The sequence below is a fragment of the Glossina fuscipes genome, unplaced genomic scaffold (assembly GCF_014805625.2).
Source record: "Glossina fuscipes isolate IAEA_lab_2018 unplaced genomic scaffold, Yale_Gfus_2 115, whole genome shotgun sequence".
Taxonomy (NCBI): Eukaryota; Metazoa; Arthropoda; class Insecta; order Diptera; family Glossinidae; genus Glossina; species Glossina fuscipes.
In genome coordinates, this window is record NW_023998458.1 from 2281897 (window position 1) to 2305663 (window position 23767).

The 23767-nt window shown below is 36.2% G+C and overlaps 2 protein-coding genes across 7 annotated transcripts; both read right to left on the reverse strand.

The window, feature by feature from the left end:
• Positions 1–140: 140 nt before the first annotated feature.
• On the reverse strand, positions 141–14065 carry LOC119640100. 6 transcript variants are annotated; one of them, XM_038037922.1, is made up of 7 exons: positions 13745–14065; positions 6880–7210; positions 3911–4977; positions 3608–3836; positions 3331–3549; positions 1807–3267; positions 141–1748 (listed from the first exon to the last, which is right to left on the reverse strand). In XM_038037922.1, exons 2-7 carry the CDS (start codon positions 6980–6982, stop codon positions 268–270), a joined length of 4560 nt encoding a protein of 1519 aa, XP_037893850.1. In that variant the 5' UTR covers positions 6983–7210; positions 13745–14065; the 3' UTR covers positions 141–267. The 6 variants fall into 6 exon arrangements, with proteins under 6 accessions (XP_037893850.1, XP_037893847.1, XP_037893848.1 ...); XM_038037919.1 differs by having other exon boundaries at positions 6880–7259; XM_038037920.1 differs by lacking the exon at positions 13745–14065 and adding an exon at positions 13493–13733 and having other exon boundaries at positions 6880–7259.
• A 2308-nt stretch (positions 14066–16373) lies between these two features.
• LOC119640122 (attractin-like protein 1) lies at positions 16374–21779 on the reverse strand. Its single transcript, XM_038037957.1, has 8 exons — positions 21155–21779; positions 20789–21016; positions 20427–20732; positions 19394–20365; positions 17468–19340; positions 17252–17338; positions 17111–17192; positions 16374–17054 (listed from the first exon to the last, which is right to left on the reverse strand). Exons 1-8 carry the CDS (start codon positions 21484–21486, stop codon positions 16900–16902), a joined length of 4035 nt encoding a protein of 1344 aa, XP_037893885.1. The 5' UTR covers positions 21487–21779; the 3' UTR covers positions 16374–16899.
• Between the last annotated feature and the right edge of the window lie 1988 nt (positions 21780–23767).

Sequence of the window (23767 nt, forward strand, 5' to 3'; positions counted from 1 at the left end):
AAACGTAGTAAAGAGTTTGATAAAAAAATTTTTATTTTTATATTAATTTTTGTTCGTTTACATTTAAATTAAAAATTAAAATTAATTAATCTTATAAACTTTAAATTGCATCAGACTATTGATGTGTTAATGATCCATTCTTTTTTGTAAATAAATATATATATATATGTATAAATATGTGGAAATGTCTGTATGTATATACAAAGGCTTTTAGACGGCATTAAAGCGAAGAATGTCCAAGCAAAATAATGCAGCACCATTAATTAATTAATATTCAACATTCTGAGCTTTAATATCTAATGGTGGTCGAATACTTTCCAAATCATGTTCAGGGGTTAGTACGAAAATTGGTGCGGGAAATTCCGAATCCAAAGATAAGCTAGACCTTCGCGTCTGATAGGGCGATGCGTAAGCTAATTGCGCCGCTTTTTTCTCTTTACCGCGCTTAAGCATAACGTATACAACGAACACACAAATAAGGAACGCGGTACTACTCGCCGTTATAAAAAGCGCCAATTGAATGGTGCCTTCATGCGATACTACTCGGGCGAATGTTGCTGGCTCTAGCCGCCTGTGTACAAATTGAGAACGTGTAATATCGGAGAGGTAATGACCAGAGCCTAATTTAAAATTACCATCTAGTACTAACGATTCAAGGGCGAATGCCAAATCAATTTTATTGTCATTTTGTAATTCAAATTTTACTACGACGGTGCCGGCACCTTCGTAATTCTCTTGAACTCTTAAATTAATTAAACTATTGCCCAACATTTGCTCTAATTCGTTACGAATAGTATTGTAAATATTTTCGACTGGTTTGTCGGTTACGTTTTGCAAATATAATTCAACCATTACGATGGAAATCGGCGTCTCTTCACATGTTTGAGTACCTTTTTCAAATATAACGGAAGTTTCCAGTTGATTGCCTGCCGTATCGACGCACCAGCAATATTGTTGATTGCATTGTGTCGGTAAAAATGCGCCATTTTCATCACAAGAAACTGGAAAGGGTGCTGTATTGGCAAGAGAACGACAACGCGTTGTTGTCACCTGAAGCGGTGACGCGGTCTTTGCAGAATCGATATAAAGTTGTGAATCCCACAAAGAATTTGCCAATTCACGTACTCGCTCTGTTACGGAGGCTTCAGCAGCTGTTGGAGGACTAGTAACTACATTGCTCACATCCTCTTCCAAATAATTATCAAATTCAATTAAAGTAGTTATCTGATATATCAGCTCCTCCATTAACAGATCGCTGGAATTCTGCGTTGATTGTTGACTTCTGCCTTGACGACTGTTACACATGGGCTCTTGATCGCGCGTTAAAGTTCCCTTTAGGGGCGCACCTTTTTTGTCGGCACACCAGCACACTGCATCAAGCGAAGGTGTACTGAAAGAGCTATTTGAAGCGATGAAGTCGGGTTGTTTACCTATGCACTGCACTGGACTCCAATGGCCAGTAACGGGATCACAGCGTGGCTTAAACCAAACCGACGAGTGACCAGTGCGCTGCGCAGCCAAATTATTCTTCAATTTGAGTCGTTCACATTGTGTAAGAATCGGACATACGGAACTGCAGGATATTTCATTTTCGAATAAGTTCTTCGTGTGACAAGCACTGTCATCTAAATCGATTATCACAGCAACACAACGATTCACTTTTGGGCTGAAGCGATATCGCGTGACATTATATATCGAAGTTTCTTTCGCTAGGCAGGCATTATTTAAAGATTCAAAGCAAACGTCTCCTGCGAAAAATCATTCAAGAAATCAATCATGAATTAAATGTAAATAAAGAAAACTTACTTTGTTTTGTACAGCAAACCCCGCGATTAGTGACCGGATTTAATTGACAAGTGTGCGTAGTAGGGCACGTCTCATTCTCATTGTGGGGGCCGCAGCTTACCTCTGAATCGCTTAGTTTTAAAGGGCTACCTTCCGGACACACAGACTCCCGCCTTGGAACACAGATCGGCATTTTTGGACAGGGTGTATCGACGCATTCTACGGATATCAGTTGGCATTCTTCACTCGCTGCACAATTTATTTCATCGCAAAAGTTACGACAGTCACAAGTGTGGCAACCATTTGGGTTTACCTTAAAGCCTGTCTCACATTTATTTTTACATGCTGCTTTCTTACATTTATAAGCCGAATTCTCTTGACAAACAGGTGAAGAATCCTTTATTCGCGTCCCGCTTAACTCTTGACCGCTGCGATCTACACACCAACAGAACCCGTTAGGTGAGCACTGCACGCGGTTCCATTCGCCTGTCTTGGCGTCGCACTGAGCGACATGCATTTTCATAACGGGTATACCCAATTCGGAGGACTGATGCATTTGTATGCTTTGCAAATGTTGACAAGCTGTTTTCATTTGCGGCAGTACGCATTGTGTTCCACAACCGTTTGAGCAGCAGCGTTTAGCACCCTCACAGTGGGAATCGGTGCGACATTCGTAAGCGCAAGCATTGGCGTCCAAATTGTCGGGAGCAGGTGGCACGAGATAAGGGCACTGACCTGGTTTACGTGGAAGACACGCCGGAACCGGAGGGCAATATTCGTCATCGCATGAGACTTCCACCACGCGGCATTCCTCCATCTCACTGCAAACTACATCGGAACAAGGATCGCGACATTGACAAGCTGGACAGCGGGTCTTGGAATCTAAAATGAAACCATATTCGCAACCCATGCGGCAAGTGACGTCCAAACATTCAATACTGTCACGAAGTTCTAAGCAGACCTCATCGGTTATGTTAAAGCCTCTCGTGCGAGGTATTTCCGTACCAAAGCTATCCACGCACCAGCATTCTTCCACTTCTAATTCAATGATTTCTTGATCACTCAAGATACGTTTAGATCCAGGGATTACTTTTTTAAAATTAGTTTCAAAAAGTAGCCCCACATCTTGCTGTCGATTAGGGTGCATATCAATTACTTTGGCGTTGCGCCCCATTATTGGAGCAGCAACTTCGACTTTAAGCAACCTGTCATCCACTCTGTATAGTTTCAGCCTTTCCGTTTCCCGTTTACGACGTATACGGCTAGCGTCGCTATTATTGGCTAAAAGCATTCTCATGCGTCGTATAGTGTTCTCTTCCAGAATTTTACGCTGCTCAGCTCGTGTAACTTTTATCTTTCGAAAACTGCACTGACGCTCACTATAGTGCCCATCTGGTGAGCAATGAGGTTTTGAAATGGCCAATTTCATACCTTCTTCAGTGCCCTCCATACGCTCTGAGAAGTCACGCAGATATTCACACACTAATCGAAAACCCTTATTATATATATGTACATACATTCAAGAAAATGTCAAGTTAAACCTACTTGTCTGTTGATGGCTCTCAGTTTGAGTTTCCGCTGCCTGAATATCTTCTTTTGTTGTATTAGGACAACAAACGCTTTCAATGGATTTGTACAATTTTACGCATTCATAGTCTGCAGGACAGATTACATGCTTCGTGCTAAAATCTCGGGAAGTTTCTTCAACGGATTCAGGATCATAAAACGACTTGACTTGCCGGCCGATCAACTGAGTTTCGGCTTCTAAGAAAACGAATTTTAAATGGACGTATTTTGTTAAATCCAGTTCAGTTATACTTACGGTCTGTGCAATACAAAATTTCGTTGTTTTCGCTATCGGTGAGAGGAGTTCCCACTTCGCAAGGGTTGGTGTACAACAGATCAGGTTTACACATCGGCCAGGATGCACATAGACTGGATCCCGATTCGCATAAACGATCGACAGCTACCTCACAATGATAGCCTGATGCGCATTTGAAACCATCACATGGCTCCGAGCATTCACACGTCGGACAGTTGTAATGATCATTCTGTAGAAGAAAAAACAAAAATCGAATATTGGTGAAATGGCGAATATTATAAAAGCAAACAACACGCTCATCACCTTGAAGCCATATTCACAAATGGCGGCGCATATATTTGTATCACATTTCTGACGATCAAAGCTGCGACCAAGTTCGGAACGACTAATCATATTCTCCCAACCCTCGCAGGTGACAGTTTTCGCTGCACCCATAGTTCCACTAATTTTATGGCCTGAATGAGAATCAACGCACCAACAAACCAGGCCATTACGTGAGCATTGGCGTGGGGAGAACATTCCAGTGTCATTACATTCCGGAACATAGCCACGGCCCTCCCTTTCATTTATAGCTAATAGATCCGACAGAGCCCTCGCCTGCTGGCAAGTGGTGACATTATGAGGGTGTTGACAATTGAATTGACAGCCCTTGGTGAAGCAGCATTTCTCCATATTAGGACATTCTAGATCGTGGCTGCAAGGTGTGCCGCATATATAACCTGCACTATTTGAGTAGTTTTGCGCATCTGAGGCTGGACATAAGCCCGGTTTATTGAATTTTAAGGCGTTCGGGCAACAAACTCCGTAATCATTATTGTCCTCAACTAGGCACTGATGTAAAGGCGGACACTGAGGCTTGCCACTATCCAAACCACAAAGAAATGGTTTCATTTGTGTCTCATCACCAATAGCTAAAGGCAAACCAGCTGGGCAATAATTTGCTATCGAACGAGCCTTTTTACATGTCGGTATAGGGGGACATGGTTCGCCCTTGCAGTTTACTTCGGTCAATTGGCAGGATCGACCACGTGGACATTGGATACCTTCACAAGCGTCGCGACAACGGCATTGCGTACACCCCGTTTTAGGGTCCCGGGCAAAACCTGATGGGCAAAACATACGACAGGCTGAAGCTGGGCAATGTGCCGGTTCTTTGCATTGCACGAAAGAACGGGAAGCATTACGAGTACCAGGTATCTCTATGCCGTAGTCATCCACACACCAGCAGCTCTGACCTAGTTTATCATTTTGACACTGAATCTCCTCGAACTGGCCGCTACGACTGCAACGTGGTGTACGCAAACTCACGCCTAAAGCTTTTGAACGTCGAGCCTCAGCACGTCTCAAATGTTGACAAGCGGTTAAATCGACTAAACGCACAGGGGAAAGCAATTGAAAGAAAACAAAAATCAGCATTCATAAATACAATACATCAGTGAATAGAAAAAACTCTACGCATGACACCGTTATCTGCTATAAAAATGACGGTCTCGTGTGTATGATGTAATAACTTCGACTGTGTATTTATGTAGTCCAACCAACGTGGTTGGTCAACGCATTTTTAATCGAACTCTACACGCTAGACAATGAATACATGTACAGGTGTTGTTGTTGTTGTTCTTGTTGTTATTATGCATACATGTTAGTAATATGCTTGTAAGCCCGATGAATATGTTTGTTACGTTAAAGATCGCGGTATGCTAGAGAAATAGAAAGCAAAATTGCACTAACAATGAGTACGTAAGTGTATGCGATGTGAAAAGAAGAACCAGTTCACCGCATCCGAGGTGATAATGATGATGATGTTCTCAAAACCAGTTTGTTGTTTAAGTCTTTCGTTTTCATTTGTGCTTCTACATCAATGAAAATTATTTTGTCTTTCCTTTTGCTACGTCGGCTAGAAAAAATGCAATGAATATTTCGCTAGGCACCCAAGCACAAACACACATGAGCACATAAATAAGTAATCACATCCACTATTATTATAAGCATAACATGACACTACTGACACAGAATTCATACATCTCTTCAAACATCTCTCCAAAATTACTTTGTTCATCAAATCATGTATTTTTCATGCCTTTGAACACGTTTGAAGGCAACTCTTTAGAGCACTGGCAACCGCTCTGGACATGTGTAGAGAAAACTAAATGGCCGGGAGCATGGCTGGCAAATATTATAAAAGAAATTATCACTCGCTTCTCTTGAATTGAGAACCTTAATACCCATTTTATCAACGATTTGCTTAGAAGCACATGTGAGATTTGATCCACTTTCAACCGAACTCAATTTATTTGCTAGGATTGCTTTTCTTTATCATTTTGTGGCATTTTCAAAATTCTTACGAATGTGCTGACATGTCGACGTGCGGATTGATTTGTTCATATTAATGTATAATCTTACTTATATCAGTTGATCCCAAACACTTGGTGTTGGTCTTTTACTTCTAAAGGTCTTCTAAATAATTTTCAATTTACACAAAACAAAGGACAATCTATAGAATTCAACTAAGGGTATATGCATACGCTTCATCTTTCAATGTCTTACTAAATTCCTTTATGCATCATAAGAGGTTCTATGGGCAACTTATAGAGGAAAGGATTAATTTGGTTTTCCGTTTACTCTTCTCCGTTCATTTCCTCCCCAAAAACAATGTCGAAATTTCGCTTTTGCCAAGCTAGCATTTTTGAGTTTTGTAAGTGCAATGACGTCATAACAATACGTGCCCCAAAATTTTGAAATCGATGTGAAAATGAAAAGAGAAGAAATGTTAAAATGAAAAGGAGGAAAAAGCACATATAAAAACCCCAAATAATTGTAGATAATGGCTAATGAAAAACATTAGATACCAGATGGTAGTTATGTTTAATTCTTTCTAACATGCTTTAATTTTTCACTGTTATTCAAGCATATGTTAGCATAAAGCAAATGCGAACAGATGTTGTAGTGTGAAAAATGGCCCAGATTTAAAACAAATAGAAGGAAAAAGCAAATGCGCACACCTCTCACTCATGACCGAGCATATCATCATCGTATTTATGTTTGTATGATTGTATGCAAAATCTTTTATGTTTTTTAAGACGGCACACTCACACTTACTCTCGTAAGGTAAGGTACGAAAGTCAATGACACGTAACACATTGGCATAAATTCACATGTGTACGTTTGTATATAAAGTTTGATGTATGTGTGTGTTGTGTGTGTTTTATGTGTTTGTGTATGTAGTTGTATCATGTTATTTGAGTGACTAAATAAATACGGCATTTACTTACCATGCGTACGTCCAGCTTCGACTGCGATCATTAAATATGTGACGATATATAAGAGAGAACTCGCAGTGAACACCAATAACCATCGTTTATCGTAACGTAGCATAATTTTGTTTCGTTGCAAGTTGACTGATAAATTGCATTAAAATTTTGTACTAATAAGTATTTAACTCAACTTTCCTTATCGTCTGTTTCCTCTGCTTTTATACAAGTTTTGTGCGTTTTTAAAAATATATTTATATGTGTGTATGCATATACATGTACATATGTACATGTATCGTTGCGGTTGAGTCAAAAAGCAAAACAAGTCACATATTTCGCAAATCAAAGAAACCTGCGATAAAGTTGTTTATAAACGCATTTCACAGGCCGGAGATAAAACACTAAAAGCAAAAATAATTTCTTTTTTTCCTTTTGCCTTTTTATTTTTCTTTAATGATAAAATTATAATCAATCCACTTTGTTAATTGTATTACATTTACGCAATAGTTTGCTTCAATTTCAATAATTTTTTATTTATCAAAAAAATGCTTGTTGTTGTGTATGCTTGCGAATATCTACTATCTACGATTATTTAACAAGTTCACCTTCAGAAACCACACAATTCAGAATGTGTCATCACATTAATAATTAAGCGCCTGTACATATATATGTATGTACATGCCCACTACGATGAAATCGTCGTAAACAGTCAAACAAAGTTGTTCAACAATACAATTTAAGAGATGTTTCACCATATGCAATAATGTTTCCAAGACGAAAAGAAAAAAGAATGAGAAAAAATCTTTATTCAATTTGTTGTAACGCAAGACATCCTAAGCGAAATAAATACTTTTTAAAATCGTAGCTTATAAAAGATTCATTCCATCAGAGATTCTTTCACATTAGTGTCATCTCATAAACTTTTGATAAGTAGTTGAAAACGTAATAAGCTATGTAAGCGTAACATTATGCAAATAAAAATTTACTTCCAAAGTTAGAAAAGGGGAAAAACCATATCTACACACTGTCGGGCTATATATTGGGTGCGTGAAACACGAAATAGACAAAAACGAATGTTATCAGCTGGCATTGTGAGCTATTTTATCCTTAACTATGCACCAAATTGGCAAAGGCATCCAAGTAATTTAACAAGCCTACGCCTTAAAAAGAAACGGAACGTGACGCGGGTACAAAGGGAAAATATTGTTACTACACATGGAGGAGGGTGGCTTAGTCACGCTATTCTACTCATCAAATTAGATATTTTTAGTCAAGATTTCCGCGAAAAAGAAGACTAGGCAGTCAGTCTATGGAAATTGATTCTCAAGACTTTCAGAATTTAAGTTTATTTTCATACTAGTAGTAGCATCTAGTTACGCAAAACTGAAACTCAACACGTATAGCAAAGCAAGAGTAATCTTAGAGTGGCTGGAGGGACGGCATTTCGATCTATAGATGTATGTGTGCAGAACATCGAATAATGCGCTATTAGAACGAAAAAGATTTCTGCATTAGAAGACTTTATTACAAGCGAAGATGTGCAAATTTCATTCTACTCACACACAGCTTTCAGTTTAAAAATAGTTCAACTTGCATGACTTCAAATCTTCTTTCAGCTGACACAAAATAGAGTGAGTGATGAACGATTGAAACTAAAAATGAGATTCGGAGACAACACCCTAAGCTCGTAGGCTAAGCATGAGATTAATGCAAATGGAATGCGGTGGGAGTACTTATCGGTAGCATACTCACGAACTAAGGAGTTGTAAACGACTGCTCGATAGAGTCTACCCTATGCCCATCTTGCGAAGGAACATTGGGGAATTCAACGCAAAAAATGTTTCGAAGGTCTGCTCGTGCGCAAATATGACAGAATACTTTACTTTTAATATACTATAAAGCTAAACATGGGCTACTATATAATTAAGAAACTCACCGGGGAAGCAGACGCGGCTCTAATCTGTAGTGGGTCAAACGATACTTTCAATCGTACAGAGTGACAGTTATCTCAACTAAGCTGTGCATTAAATTGTGTTGAAGACACAGATACCGGGCGAAAAGGAATTGTTGTTAAACACAAACCGTCCAATAAACTATATATGCTCTCCATTTGTAATTACAAGTTTGTTCACGTTCCTTTAAATCGTTTTATGTAACGTACGTATGCGCGTGATTGTGTTGCTTTGTTCGTCGGTTTTTTTTTTTTTTTGGAGCATTAAAAATAAGAAGAAGAAAGACTGCGTGTTAATATGGTATGGTAGATTAATATGTATGGAAACATGGATATATAAATTTTCAATAACTTTCACTGTTATTTGAAACTTATGGGCTTGCGTTGTGTTTATTATAAAGAAATTATAATTAATTGCAATGTAAATGAAAACTACGACTATAAGAGAAATATTCACAAGTCAAGAGAAGTCATTGCGCAAACACGCAGTCTTTCTTGTTATAACCCTCACTAGATGTAGGTATATTAAATTTGTTAACCTTTAGATTTCGCAAACTTGAGCATACGTCTACTTTCTTCTTGCTGTTCTTGATTTTAAATGCATTGAAGTGATATATTCATTTAAGGAGTGCATTACACGTGCTTCAAGGTTCTTTTGCTTTTAATCTCCTCCTCAAGGGTTCCATGAAATGAGGGCAGAAATCAACGGTGAACGGTTAAAAAATAAATAAATAACTCGAGGAGAGAGATTTTGTGAAGCGATCAGCCTGACATACAAACCTTCTTAGTTGATAGCTACAGGTAAAGCTTAAAAATGGGTGGAGGTGTGTAGTAGCCATAAAAGCAATTTTGATAAAGAATTTTAACTTGGAGCTCGTACTAGAAATTGATCGAATGTTTTATATAAATGTTCTTTCAAGTAATTTACGCAAATACTTTTAAAAATTTAATTTAAAAATCACCGATCCACCGCCTTCCTCCCGCCACTCGGTTGAATGGCACAATTACAGCCAATGAAATATTTTGCAAATTGCCCAAAAACTGAAGGGGCGGGCCCTTCCGTAACGGTTTAAAATTATTTTTCCAAAGATCGCATATATTTTTCGCACGGAAATACTGAATAAATCAATACTTTTGTTATTTTGTTTCGGATGGCAGACAGCTTTGATCACTCATCGGTAATATGCGAGCTTATCTAGCTATATATTTAGCTTTTCATATATCCGACAGATCCAATCCATTTTCATTGTCATGTATAGTATCAACGTAAGATCGCTTTTCATCGATAAGTTGACTAAAGAAGAAAGTATGTAAATCATTCATGGAGAAGAGGACAATTCATACCTGTTTAATATTATAGATTTATCCCTTTTAATTTGTATTATTATGAGGGGATTACAGACAAATGTAAAAAATAAAAATTTATTTTAGTTAAAAAATTCGCAGACTCTTCGGTTGGGCTTTCCCGTTGTTGCTTTGCTTCTATCTTTTCATCTCCCTCAGTTGAATTAAATGGGATCGAGTCGTTGAAATATTTGGGCATTTTGTAGTGTGTATTGAGTATGCACGGATGTTTGTCACATTCAGAAAGACTTGAGATAAAATCGCCCTCATTTTTCAAAAAGCCTTCTCCACTTTATAACGGAAAATTTGAATGGAATGAGGTCAGTTTATTAACTATCGTCGTTGTAATCCTTCTTAGCTAAAAGATAAGCGTTTATGTTGTCTAATTCTTAATATTTGATGATTAAAGTTCATTCAATATAATGACGTGACGTCATTTGACATTTATTGTCGTCAGTTGTGTCTATTCTTTGCACTCCTTCGAATATAAAGGTTCTCATGAAAAGAAGTAAGCCTGGCTACAGCTGTATGAGCTCTGCTTGTTTTTTAACAAAACTATGTACAAAACTCGATAATAAACAGTGACTTCTTTGACCAAAACAGAGCAGTTACTCGTTTCGTCACTTTAATTTTCGTGAAAAGTAAACCTCTTATGCGGTAATAAAATCTACTTTTTGGTATTGTACGACGAAAAGAGATGAAGTAATTCTTCAAGTAATGTGACGTACAATAATTAAAAGTCAGTCTTGGCCAACTATAAACTTATGAAGTTTTCATACGAATGCGGTATAATATTTTATATTTGGAATTTCGTTTTGAGCGCGAAATTAAATATTATACATGCATAGATTACTTAATTATAATACAATCATAATTAATTAAAGATTTTTCTCTTTTCATCTTAAGCTAATGGTAGACATAAACATGAGTCGTTTTAAGCGAGTTTGACAATATATGATGGGATTCCAAAGTTTAAAATATATCATTATTTTTCCTATATACACTTATGTATATATATATATACTTTTTTTATTTTATTTTATTTTTTTTTTCTTTTCGCAAACTATGCATTTTTAAAAATGTTAATATAACTACGGAGAGGAAAAATAGAAGAGTTAGACAATTGTATGTACGTATGTATGTCCGTATATGCAATCTGGTAATAAATGTACGTCTTTTTGCAAGTTTTCCTTCTTCTCACTTAAATATATTATATATACACACATATATGTATACATATTATTTTGTGGTAAGTTCATACGGAGTCTGAAGAGATGATGAGGATGATGATGGTGATGATGATGATGATGATGATGGCGATGATGATGGCGATGATCAAGTCGCTTTCACTTTAGCGACCAACGGCAACAGTAGCAATGGCATTGATAATGCATAAAAAAAAAAAAAAATGTGAAAAAAGGGGAGAAAAAACTGTTACAACTGAAAATATTTCCGTTTTTTTTTTTTGCTTTTTATAGGTTCATTGTAAATGCATTCACTATTTTTTTTTTAATGCTATTCATTACATCTTGAATCGCAATAAAACATTTGGAAATATATTTACATAAATGCTCAGGTAAACTAAAAACTGAAAAAAGAAAAAAAAACCAACAACAAACACGAACGGCCACCAACAACTTTTGGCAAGTCACTGCACGTTGCTATGAGTGAAATTTAACTGAAGTCAAGCAGTTGAAATATCGTTAAGCTCAACCAAAGTGTAGAAGTTTCCCTCAAAAATATTTAGATTATTTATGCTTGCGGTTTTGCATTTTTTTGTTTTTTCCTTTTCTTGAAAAATTAAAAGCAATTTTGAAATTGTTAAATGACTGTCTAAGAGAGTTTTGTTCGGCTTTGGGACCGCTCTTGTCTACCTTATCTTTAAGTGGTGCTTCTATGCCTTATGAATGAAATCATTTTGCACTTGTGGTCTTGACTAAATAGGTTTATTTATTAATTCATTACGTTAATCAAATTGCTTAATCAATACATACATTCACATTTTCAACAAAGGTAAACTCTTACTGAATTACGGGGTCTTTGCTGACTTCTTGCCCTTCTAAGCGTCCGCGAGCCTAAACTATGAAACCGAGTCATAAGCGTTCGTATCGAGTTTGGGATTTCTGTTTCATCATAAAGAGAATTTCCAGATGGAGGGACTACTGAATACCGAGATTCAGTAAACTCGCTTTGTACTACTGTTTAAAAATGTTTTGATCAAAATGGGGAGTTTTGTGGGCGAGATAACCACATTTTAATTACGAATGTAAGCTTCGGCGCTTAGAAGAATTTATGATGACTTAAAGATCCATCTTAGAAGACCTTCATGGAGAGACAGACTCGCATGGCTAGCATGGCATGTAGTTTTCGGTTAATTTGAAAAGTGTCCGAGAGGCTTACAATGCAATTGCGAAAATTATTCTTCCTTCGTAATCGCTGAAGTAATGAATATGTAAACACCAAAGTTTGTCGACCATGAACACACATGAACACATCATTAATGTATGTGTGACTATAGACTGATTCATTGGTCTTTGTTTTTCTTATTTCTTCAAAAAATTTTTAAAAATCGCTACAACTTCAATTTTATACATATCCTGCGAAAATACGAAAAACGATTTGGCCCTGCAGAAAACATATTCAGAAGAGTAAAAAAAAAGATATAAAAAAAAAAAACTTAAGCTTTCGTCAGGAGCGCTATGTGTTATAATTAACAGGACAGAATACAAGATGCTTATATTCTGCCCTTCAATGTTAAGAAATATTGAACCTAACGACGAAGATACGGATTATTAATAACCGAAATGCTGTTTTACATAGGAAATATTAAATCAATTTGATTTGAAATCAATTTTACAACGACCCTTGACAAAGACGATGATAGAAAAAATGAAGCCGATCTCATGCGATGGTTTAATATTTTTTATATTAACTTAAAACAATACTTGCTTACTTTTGTTATTTCTGCTTTACTTTCTTTCATCCGCTTTCTTTACAAGCACGCAAAGCTAAGATTTACGTTTTCAACTTAAACATGCCGACAATGTCATATAAATCTATAAAAATCTTGTTATTATTTAATTGATTAAGGGCGTGCCAGTTGATCGATAGGGAATCTTAAAGCTTTAAGTCTGATAATTATTAAAGGTAATTTTGACATCGATATTCGCTCTTACCAGGACACAACAAATACACTGTTTCCATGATGGTGGGTCGTATATGTTTTCAAATGAAAAATTTCCAAACCTTAGCTTAGCATCTGTTGGCAATATTTCATTATTTCAAGTTTTTGCTTCAATTTTAGCAGCGCTGTGCAATACAATAGACAGACGGACATACCCGATTTCTCCAGTAAGTATAAAATACTTCTTAGATATATATCATAGGTTTTCTTGTGAAACACTATATCTTGGTGTAAAACCAGTTCGTGAAAAGCATAATTTTTTTTTTTTTATAAAACTTCATTCATTATAATTATTATGTTTTATTAAATTTATTTCATTTTATTCCTTTTTTTCATTATTAATATTAATACATCAACATACACATGAGAGCGTATATATTTTAAAATTAATTCACATTTTCACTCACTTTTCTTTTTTAATATTTGCTCGCAGCGCGTTTTAATTATCATTAAGTTAAAAGAACAAGAGGAAGGTAATCTCTTACTCTGTCTTCCTCTCTTCACACTCTCTCTCTCTCTCTCTCTCTCTCTCTCTCTCTCTTTCTGCTCTATACACGTCCTTCTGCACACACAATATACCGTTTTTCACTCTAAACGCAAATATTTGTTTACAAAAAACCGAATTTTATCGAGCGACAAGAAAATGAAAATGTATTCGTGTTTAACACGACTTGTGATTGCAACTTTTACTTATAATTAATTCACGAGATCACGTTCAAAATGAAACGATTGAGACGAACTTAACAAAACGACGTTCATTTCACTAATAAACCAAAAGATAAAAGTATTTGAACAATTTAAGCTATAAAACCGCTTACCACAAAAAAAGCATAGCTCGATATTAAGTCTGCATGAGTTGGAGTTGGAGTAACCGAATACACATATGTAATAATAAGTGCGTGCGTTTTGTCTTTGTGAAAACTACAAATTGAGTTATAAAAAATATTAAAAAAATTTACTGTACATACCTACCCACATATATATATATGTATATATACTCGTAGCTATACATATGTATAAAAAATTGAAAACAATATAGCATTCAAAGTATTTCGTTAGTTTTTTAATTTTTTAATACGTGACCTTCTTTATATAGTGAACACGCATATAAAACTTGGGTAATTCCACAATCAGTCTCTGAGTTTACGTATACAGCTTTAATATATGTGTATTAGCGCTCAACTGATTTTCAAACCATAGATAATTTTTAAAATGACAATATTATAAATCACGTTTAAATCAAGCAATTTAGGCTTTTCTATTTTTTTTCCTCACTATTAGGCGCTAAGTTAAAAGAGGATTTCAATTAAGCTGACTTCGTTCAAGAGTAATGCTTGTCTTTGTTTGGCTGTTTCTGGATGTTTAGCCGGTTATGAATGCTACACGGGAATGACAAGTTTATTAAATACCTGCGCTAATAATGATAATAACTATGAGAAATGCCTTTTAAGTTTAAGTTAAGAGTTACATAAGCTTTGATTAACCCGGTAATAATAATTTCTATTTAGATATTCATGACAGAAAGGTTTAAAGGATTAAAATGTTTGTAATTATTCAAGTCATACTTTTTGTTCACTTCGCTCTGGCAAAGTTTCACGTTGATCTAGTTGAAATAAATATGAATTATCATTAGGATTCTCCATCCACGTCTAATTGCCGATGAAGGATTGAAAATCGTTCGCATTTATAAAACCTATTGTCTGCGGTTCGGATACTCTGTCAAATATAAAAAGTACCCCATATCATGCTTGAGCAAAAGTCTTTGCCAAAATATAATCATCCGCGACATATTTAACTATATTTTCAACACTACAAAGATATTCGCCAGATGGACATAAGTGAATGTGAACGTATTATAAATGTCAAAGCATCTCGTAGCAGGTACTAATAAAAAAAAGGGACAATTAATTATTTCGGAATATATATATGAAAGTTACAGTTGTCAAATGAGATGGATAGTTGCGACTAGTGCAGGTAATACGTTTTCAGAACTATTCGTAATATAAATCTTTCAGATCGGTTTGAAATCTTCTGACTCATATACGGTAATAAAATAATATGCATTTGACAGAATTTCTTCAAGCGCCAAATACGTTTTTATTACCGCCTTCTATTAACTAAGTTTTATACTTTTTGCTCGTGAAAAAATGTATCGCAACTCAGGAAACTTGATGATTGCCATATTGAATTGAAAAATAGAAAGCAGTTCGCTTCTATCCTTCCATCTGGCAGTTGCCCAGATAATAAGTTTTTCGTGGAGGACATGTCTGAAATCATGGATACAAACATGCATAATCGTCATAATTAATAAAATGAAAGGTTACTCTGTCAGTCTAATTAAAACTTTGCCTACAGTACCGTCTTTAATGCAGTTTCCACTCTATCCCAACTTTCCGCTGTTAAAAATTCATTCAATTACGATTTCGCAGAGATCAGATATGCACGCATAATAAGTATATTCCCTATGCGCATTTGTGGCAGTCACAGTAGTAAAAGCAAAGCATAAAATTTGTACAGTATACGTAATATCAATTGTCTAACTGTGGACTTGGCGTACGCTATTGTATATTATTTATACAATATACATATATATATTTAATTATTTTTTGGAAGTTTTAATTGCATTACCCTTTTTTTTCTATTCGTTTCGATGGATTACTCACGCCTCAATGCATTGCTTAAGTTAAGCAATAAAAAATACGATTCGAAACCATAGGAGCTGTGATGGCATACAATGGTTTATTTACGCGAGTGTTATATCAAAAAGAGAGAGAGAAAAAAAAAAATAGAAAAAACACTAGCTTCTCTTTTTGTATGCAGGAAACTAAATAACGGTTCAATGATTTTTTCTTCAATCCGCTTCTTCTACTTTTTCTCTCCCATAGAAGATAATATAAAAAGATACTTCAACGTTTCGTTTTTAATTATACAAAAGAAGAAAACCGAAAGAAATCTGAAATTGTTCTTGAATGAAAAGATGTAATAAAAACACATATATATATATACAGTTTTGGAATCATAAAAGTCATTTATATTTGTTGTTGCTGTTGTTGTTGTTGTTGCTTATTATATAGCTTTCGATTTGCATCAAATTTGTTTAGATTTTTAAACTTTCTTTTTTTTTTATACTTCTTTTCTCTGTAACTATGCTATACATTTTGTATGCAATGTTTGTTGGTTGCTTTGCCGTCGTTTTTGTTACATTTTGCTGTAATCTCTGTGTGTAATTAAATTTAATTTATTTACTCTTTTAGATAATATGTTGTGTGTATAATATTAAATATGACAATTTTCTTGTTGTTGTTGTTGTTGTTACTGATGTCGTTATCACTTAATACAATAATGTCGCACATTTATCTTTTCTGCTTTTTGCGTCGTCTTCATTTTGATACTATTAACAAAATAAGTTACATTTTTTTTAAACTTTTTTTTTTTTTGTAGTTTTTCTGTTTCTTGTTTGTTACATAATCTAAGTATTCTACATAAAACCGTAATTAATATATAGTAATATTAATAATTAATTAATAATAATTAAAAAAAAAAAAAACACTCTCTCGCATTATTATGTACAACTGTCAGGATGTTGGCTTTGTTTTCGTTTTGTTTTTGGCTCTTTCGAGTGCTCTATTGATGGACGTCTTGGATTACCTAGTGTTACTAAAGCACTGGCTACTGCTAGGCCAGCTGATTGACCGGCAGGAGCATGCTGTAATCCTCCTTAAAAGCAAGTAACAATAAGTGAACGTAATGCGGAAAGAATTCCAATTTATTACCTGTGGGTAAACGGACTAGAAGTGATAAAACAGCAGCGCGGTTACCGCTGCAAGGCTCTAAAGCTATTGGACTTGGACAATCCTTTAAAGTGATTATTTAAAAAATCGTTTGCTTGACAGATTTCAATAAGTTATTATTACCTTTTTGCGTTTTTTATTCACGTTAGTTATGCCCTCCATCGTCTGTGTCAGGTCAATGCTCTCACGGTTCTCCATTTCCACCAATACCTGAAAGTAAACTTTGGTTTAATTTTTATACTTATTTTTCTCACCTCTCGGTCTTTCTATCATATTAGTCTGTCATATTTTATATGTCTTCTCTCTTTCCATATTGTCTCTCTTAAGTACTAAACTCACTTGGGAAAACGGTCGACTGGCCATTTGTTCCATTTCTACAAACAGCCTTTGCCGACGGCGAAACATATCGTATTTCTGTTTAATTTTCCACAATATGGCAGCCATTAATAACAACAAAAGGAAGCAAGTGGAGAAGGTTATAAAAAATTGCTGTAAATTGAGCTTTGGATACTGGGAAAAAGCTATTTGTATCCAAATGGGTGGCTGAAAATCGTGCACCATCACATAAAACGTTGTCAATGAACTATTGTCTTCTGGCGAGTTACCAAAAATATATTCCGTTTTCGCGAAGCGATGACGAAATGTTGAGCAATTAATACTTCGGAAGATATTTTCGGCTTTAGACCCCGATCGTGCAACTGAAATGTCCATTTTGGCTGGAACACTGCACGTTATGGTAAAATCCGCATCAATTTCTGGCTTAACGGGAGAATTTCTAAAATTGATTTGTCGAAAGTGACGGTCCTCCTTTTTCGAAAGATTAAATGTAAACTGATAGTCAATGGCCAGCTCATAATAACACGACGATTTGATGGGATCACCGTGGTAGTGGTTTTGCGAATCGCATTTCTCGCAGTGATCGCCCACTATACCTTTGGTATTACAATAACATTTACCGGTGTCTGGATGGCAGACATCGCCCTGACTATTGCATTCGCATTTTTGACATTGACCGCCGTTGATAGGATTACCCCAATAGCCATGACTGCATTTCTCACAGTGGCTACCGGATGTTAAATTAGAACAGGGTTGTTCACAATGTATAGAATCAAGACAACGTGAGTGCCCGTTACAATTGCAACGAGGACATGAAGTGAAGAACCACTGTTTTAGAGGGCATTCGCTTAGATCATAGGGTTTTAAAGCGCCCCCCTCAACACAAGTCCCTAGACCTGTTTGAGAACCATCGTCACACCATCCACAAGCCGGATCGTCCAAGCATTGTGTACAACTGTTGTAGAAACCACATTGTGCACTAGAAACTACCGTAGCATTTGTACTAAATCTAGTAGGAGTCGTGCGGCATTTGGAAGTATGCGTAGTCCATTCGCGGCATTGACCATATGGAAAACTTGCGGTGTAGGCATTGCGATCCACACACCTTTGTTCGTTTTGACACCAGATGCAATCGTCATCGGTGCAATTGTAGCAGGTATTCAGAGTGGCGCAAGACGGAGGGCAGATTATTTCCTCCACCAAACGTATGTTTAAACTATTGCTCGATACATATGGGCGACATCTATTATGTTCTGGCTCCCAAATACACGCTGTGTTAGCTGAACAAGCGTGACAGCTGTGTAGTTGCTCGCATATTGCTATTGCGAGGAAATTCTCTGTTCCTGGGCAGCTTTCCAATTGTTTGACGTTTAATGGTGGTGTACTGGCGGCCACAACAAACTGTGGTTTTGATTCTTGATTTTGTTGCTGATGCTGTGTAGTGGCTTCATAGAACACCGAAGTAACCGAGGTGATTTCTCGACATCGCTCCTTTGTGCAGACGCCACTGCCACAATAAGTACAGCCAAACGAGTTAGAAACACACGAGGGACAATTATTTAGTTCATGGCAACGTGTCACGTCGTTTAATAATTCAGATGTCATTGTTAGACGACTCTTCGACGGGCAGGCGTAAAAATCGTACTGTTCGCGAGCATAAATGGCAGAACGCTTTACTTCCGTAATAGGGATGCAACGCATTTTCTGAACATCCCAAATACATTTAATGCCGGGCCTAGCGTTGGTACACTTTTCTTGCTTGGTATAGGAAGCGCAAAACCCTGGTTCAAAGCGAAGTATATCATTTAACAATTGCCCATTAAAACCTCCATATATATAAAGAGCATCCTCAAACACCACTGAACTATGGCCAAATCTTTAAAGGAAAAAATTGTATTACATAGGTATTAAAACAGCAATTAAACAAACCTGGCCAAGTCAGCTTGCAGATGCGCAGGCATATCCTGCATATGCCACGAATCACAGAATACATCATAAACTAGCAAATCTTGGCTGTAACACTTGGCTCCATAGCTTTGCGAGGTATCATTATGAGTATTACCGCCAAATACTATCATCAAACCCGGATTCACAAAATTCGCTGAGTGCAAAAGGCGAGCGGAGGGTGCTGATGACAACAGAGACCAAATCCGTGTTGATGGCGAGTATGCGTACAGTTTTGAGCTTAGCACTTGGCTTGATTCTGTTTCCGAAACGATGCCACCATAAACATAAATTTTCTCGGAAAGAAAATCATAAGCGGCACTATGTCCGAAACCACCCTTTACAACAAAACCGTACGTATCAACAATTTTCCATTCGCGTGTTCCGAAATTGAACTCTTGCACTGTATTCAAATAACCATATTGTGGGGAATGTCCAAATATCGACACCATATATGGATAGCTATACTTGTCGCCAAATCCGGGTACTAAAGTGGCTGTGTGGCCGGAAATGCGCAAAGGGCCGCACATGGCATATGGTGTTGCAGTTGTGTTACAAGGTTCAGCTTTTACTGTTATATTTTCCCACATTTTGGCCGATACATCAAAAGCCCACAATTCATTTGAAATGCCTACTCCCTTTACCACACCACCATACATGAAAATTTTGTCGCCATACATGACTGTAGACATACCATAGCGACGATGCGGCACACTACTACCTTTTTCAATGTGCACAGTCTCCCAGACATTGCCGTTAAAGTCGTATGTTGTCATAAATTCTCCACGACCATAGGATTCGCCGCCGATGATGTACAAAGTGTCCCGCCAAACTGCAGAGGCGTGTGAAGCAGTTCCCGGTGGTGGCAGCGACTGTTTTGGGTTAATATTTGACCATATGCCATGGGCTTTTAGTTGACCGCAATCATTGCCTCCGTATTCTTTTTTACAAATGCAACTAAAATAAAATATCTACAGTTAGCAATGGTGACATGCCTCTAACGTTTACAGGAAATTACCTTTCTTTTTCAATGCTGCATACACCGTGCCCCTCATTCGCGGTGCAATCGTTAGGACAAGTAGCTATATTACAAGCTTCTCCTCTAAAGAAAGGATCACAGATACAAAAGCCACCGTCACATTTACCGTGGCCTGAACATTCTAGTTCATCCGTATCGCTTGGACAAACGTCCATACGATATGATAAGTTAAAACCAGACATATTGTAAGCATCGTCGCTAAAAAAGTGCAATAATGCTGTACCCGAACGGGCTATGACTTGAGGTACACTGCGTATGGAAAAATTGCCTCTATACATAAGTCCGCTGAAAACAAATCACTTAAGTAAACTAAACCAAGGATTAGAACAAACAGAAAGTACCTGAATACGGCTAAAAGTGACGAGTCTACACTGTCGCCGTCGTATATGTATAAATGATCCCAACCGCACTCTGTGGCGAACTCACGTAAGTGCATCCGAATTGTGGGAGGCTTACTATTATGTTTGCGACTCCAGTGTAAATGTCGTGTGTCAATTAACCAGCTGCACTTAACACTTACAGAATAATTACCCCAACCATCGTGGATGGTACCGGTTGAATGATACATCCTAAATAAAATAAAGAAGACTTTAGTAAGTTTTCATTCTAATCAAATTTCTATTAAAAGTCTCTGTTGTTAACGAAATACAAATATTTGTTTACAAAAGCAATATATGTGGGCTTTAATACACAATAGGTAAAGATACCTCACTTTACCGCCACAAAATTGGCATTCGGGTCCTTGCCATCCATCAGCACATAAACATGTATCCTCTTTGCATTGACCTTCATTTTGACAAACACCGCCATGAGCTGTGCAATTATAGCCTGTGCCCGATACTCGTGTCAAATCATTGAATCCAGCGTGCACCAGCATCATGAACATTAACATCAAACATTTTCGCCTATATTTCGCATTGAATAATGTGAACGCACCTCGCTGCATTCCACACTGTGAAGACATGCTATTATGCTTGCCGCAGGTCTCTTTCAACATCTTCTCCCTCGGTGCTACGTTGTTGTTAATGTTAAGCAGCATTTTTATGCACTGGTTTCACCTACAACTTATTTATCTGTTCTTTTCTCAGTACTTGAATCCTTTAGCTTCACTAAATGATTTTTCAAAAACATTGTTTAATCAATTGTCGCCAATTTGAACAGATTTTCTTCTTCGATTTTATTATATTCAGCTTGCAGCCTTTCCCTTTTTCACTTTACACTGCGATAGCGTTGACTTTGTATTGAACTTTTGTTTTCATTATTTACACATTTATTAAAAAAATCAACAAAAATTAAAAATACTGTTAAATTAACTCAAATTCTTGGTAATAAATTAACTGTTGTCTTTCCCTATTTAATAGGAAAATACGAAAAATTTTTTATTGAATTTTTCAATGTGGAATAATATTCTTTCAATTTTTTTCTCTTTCAGGTGAGTGAACTAATTTCTCCGTGGTACTGCCAACAGAAATAAATATTCACGATTTACCATTTACCATTTATCGAGCTTTCAAAATAATACGATAATTATCGAAATTAAAAATAAAAACGGTATTTTAATCGTCTATTAAAAATTTAAAAAATTCATTGAATTGAATTAAAAAGAACCTTAGTTTTCAGAAAAGTCGTTATTAGTCATATGCCTATCGTTTGTTCGTTGATTGTTACCGATGATGATTTAAATTTCCCATCACGTAACTGCACGTTTATCCATGCAGATGAGGTTTTTAAACATCGACAAAAACAAAACCTTTGTAGAAAATTCTTTGAAGTCCGTAAACAAAAATTCTCATAGATATATTTATTTATTTATTGACGTTTATGAAATCTCGAAGCCATTAAGAAGAAACTGTGCTTACTTTTGGTAAGCTCAATTTTTTTAATTCCATCCTTTAGTTGCCAAAAGATGAGTTTTCGAATTACCCATATTGCTTCACTGGGAATATATGTGATGGACAAAATTGTATCATTAAATAAAAGCTCTTTTTGCATGAAAATCGCGTTTTCGCCACAATTATCTGGTACCATATTAGGTGACAGTCCTTTATTTAAGAGCCATATTATTAAAAGCAGACCTGATTTGCTCAGCTGCTGGAAGAATGACAAATTTTCTATGACCATTCGTTACAATTGCCTTTCCAAGGAGGTCTGACGGCAACCATAAAGTGGAAGACAGTTCCTCGTTTTGGTGCTTCACTGCTGAGCGCATATTGTGTCGCACCGATCGTTCAGCCATTGTTGTAATAAAGAACAAGTTTCATTTGACATAAAACCTCCACATAAGAAAGATTGACATCTCCCTTCGTCGCAAATATCGATGCAAGGATGTGAGTATGTGAAGTATTAAGTTTATTTTATCAAAAATATTGTCAAATTTATAATAAAAAAATGTGTAGTCGAGACATGCGTCCGCGCGTCAATTCCTCAAGTTTTGAGAGTTCAGAGGATCGGAAAAATATATTTATCAGCCGCCTCTTGGCGATAGGGTAGCAGCACTTGGTGATGCACGCCATGCAGAGTATCATAAAGCTGATGGGATACTTCTTGATTTTTTTTTTGATTTATATTTATGAAAGGTTAAAAATGAAGTAGGAAGATCAGCCGCTGTAATAGCTTATTTTCAGTGCCAAAAGCGGCTTTTCAGTTGCAAAACACTTCAAAATTTAATTTATAAAAAATTGTAAAAGAGCGAGAAGAATTTTTCGTGGCGGGAAATTATGTGTTATTCTGAAATTAATAGTTGAAGTCGACAATATTATAAATATTTCCAATTATCAAGCTTTGGTAAAAGTATTTTAAAAATTTTACAAATTTATGGAAATACGAGAATTTTGGGGCATATTAGACTTTGCCTGAAAACGCTTTTAATCAAAACTACATTTTTTATGCGAGCCAAATCGGTGGATTATTGTCACCAAGAGTGGTTGAAAATAATAGAATTTGTCTTAGCTGATACAGCTTCCGATTCAGAAATAATTTATGAAAAAAGTTGTTAACAAACGATTGATGGTACACCAACAACTTAATGCAAGTCAATGCATTACTTTAATGACTTCATATATTGCAAATTCTATTAGACGCGCTGAATATGTTACTACTAATTTATTACCCTCTATTTTTTACTTTAAGAATTTATTAAGAAATAAAATTTCAACTTCGGCGTTTTAAAAATTCGTATCGATACATCAGATATAAATGAGTAAATTATTTGCGCCTTTTGAAAATCAATGAAGAGACTTTCCAACATTCAACATGAAACTTCGGGATTAGAACCTACCGGTTTATCGCAAATGGAGGGAGAGATTTGTTAATTTGATTTA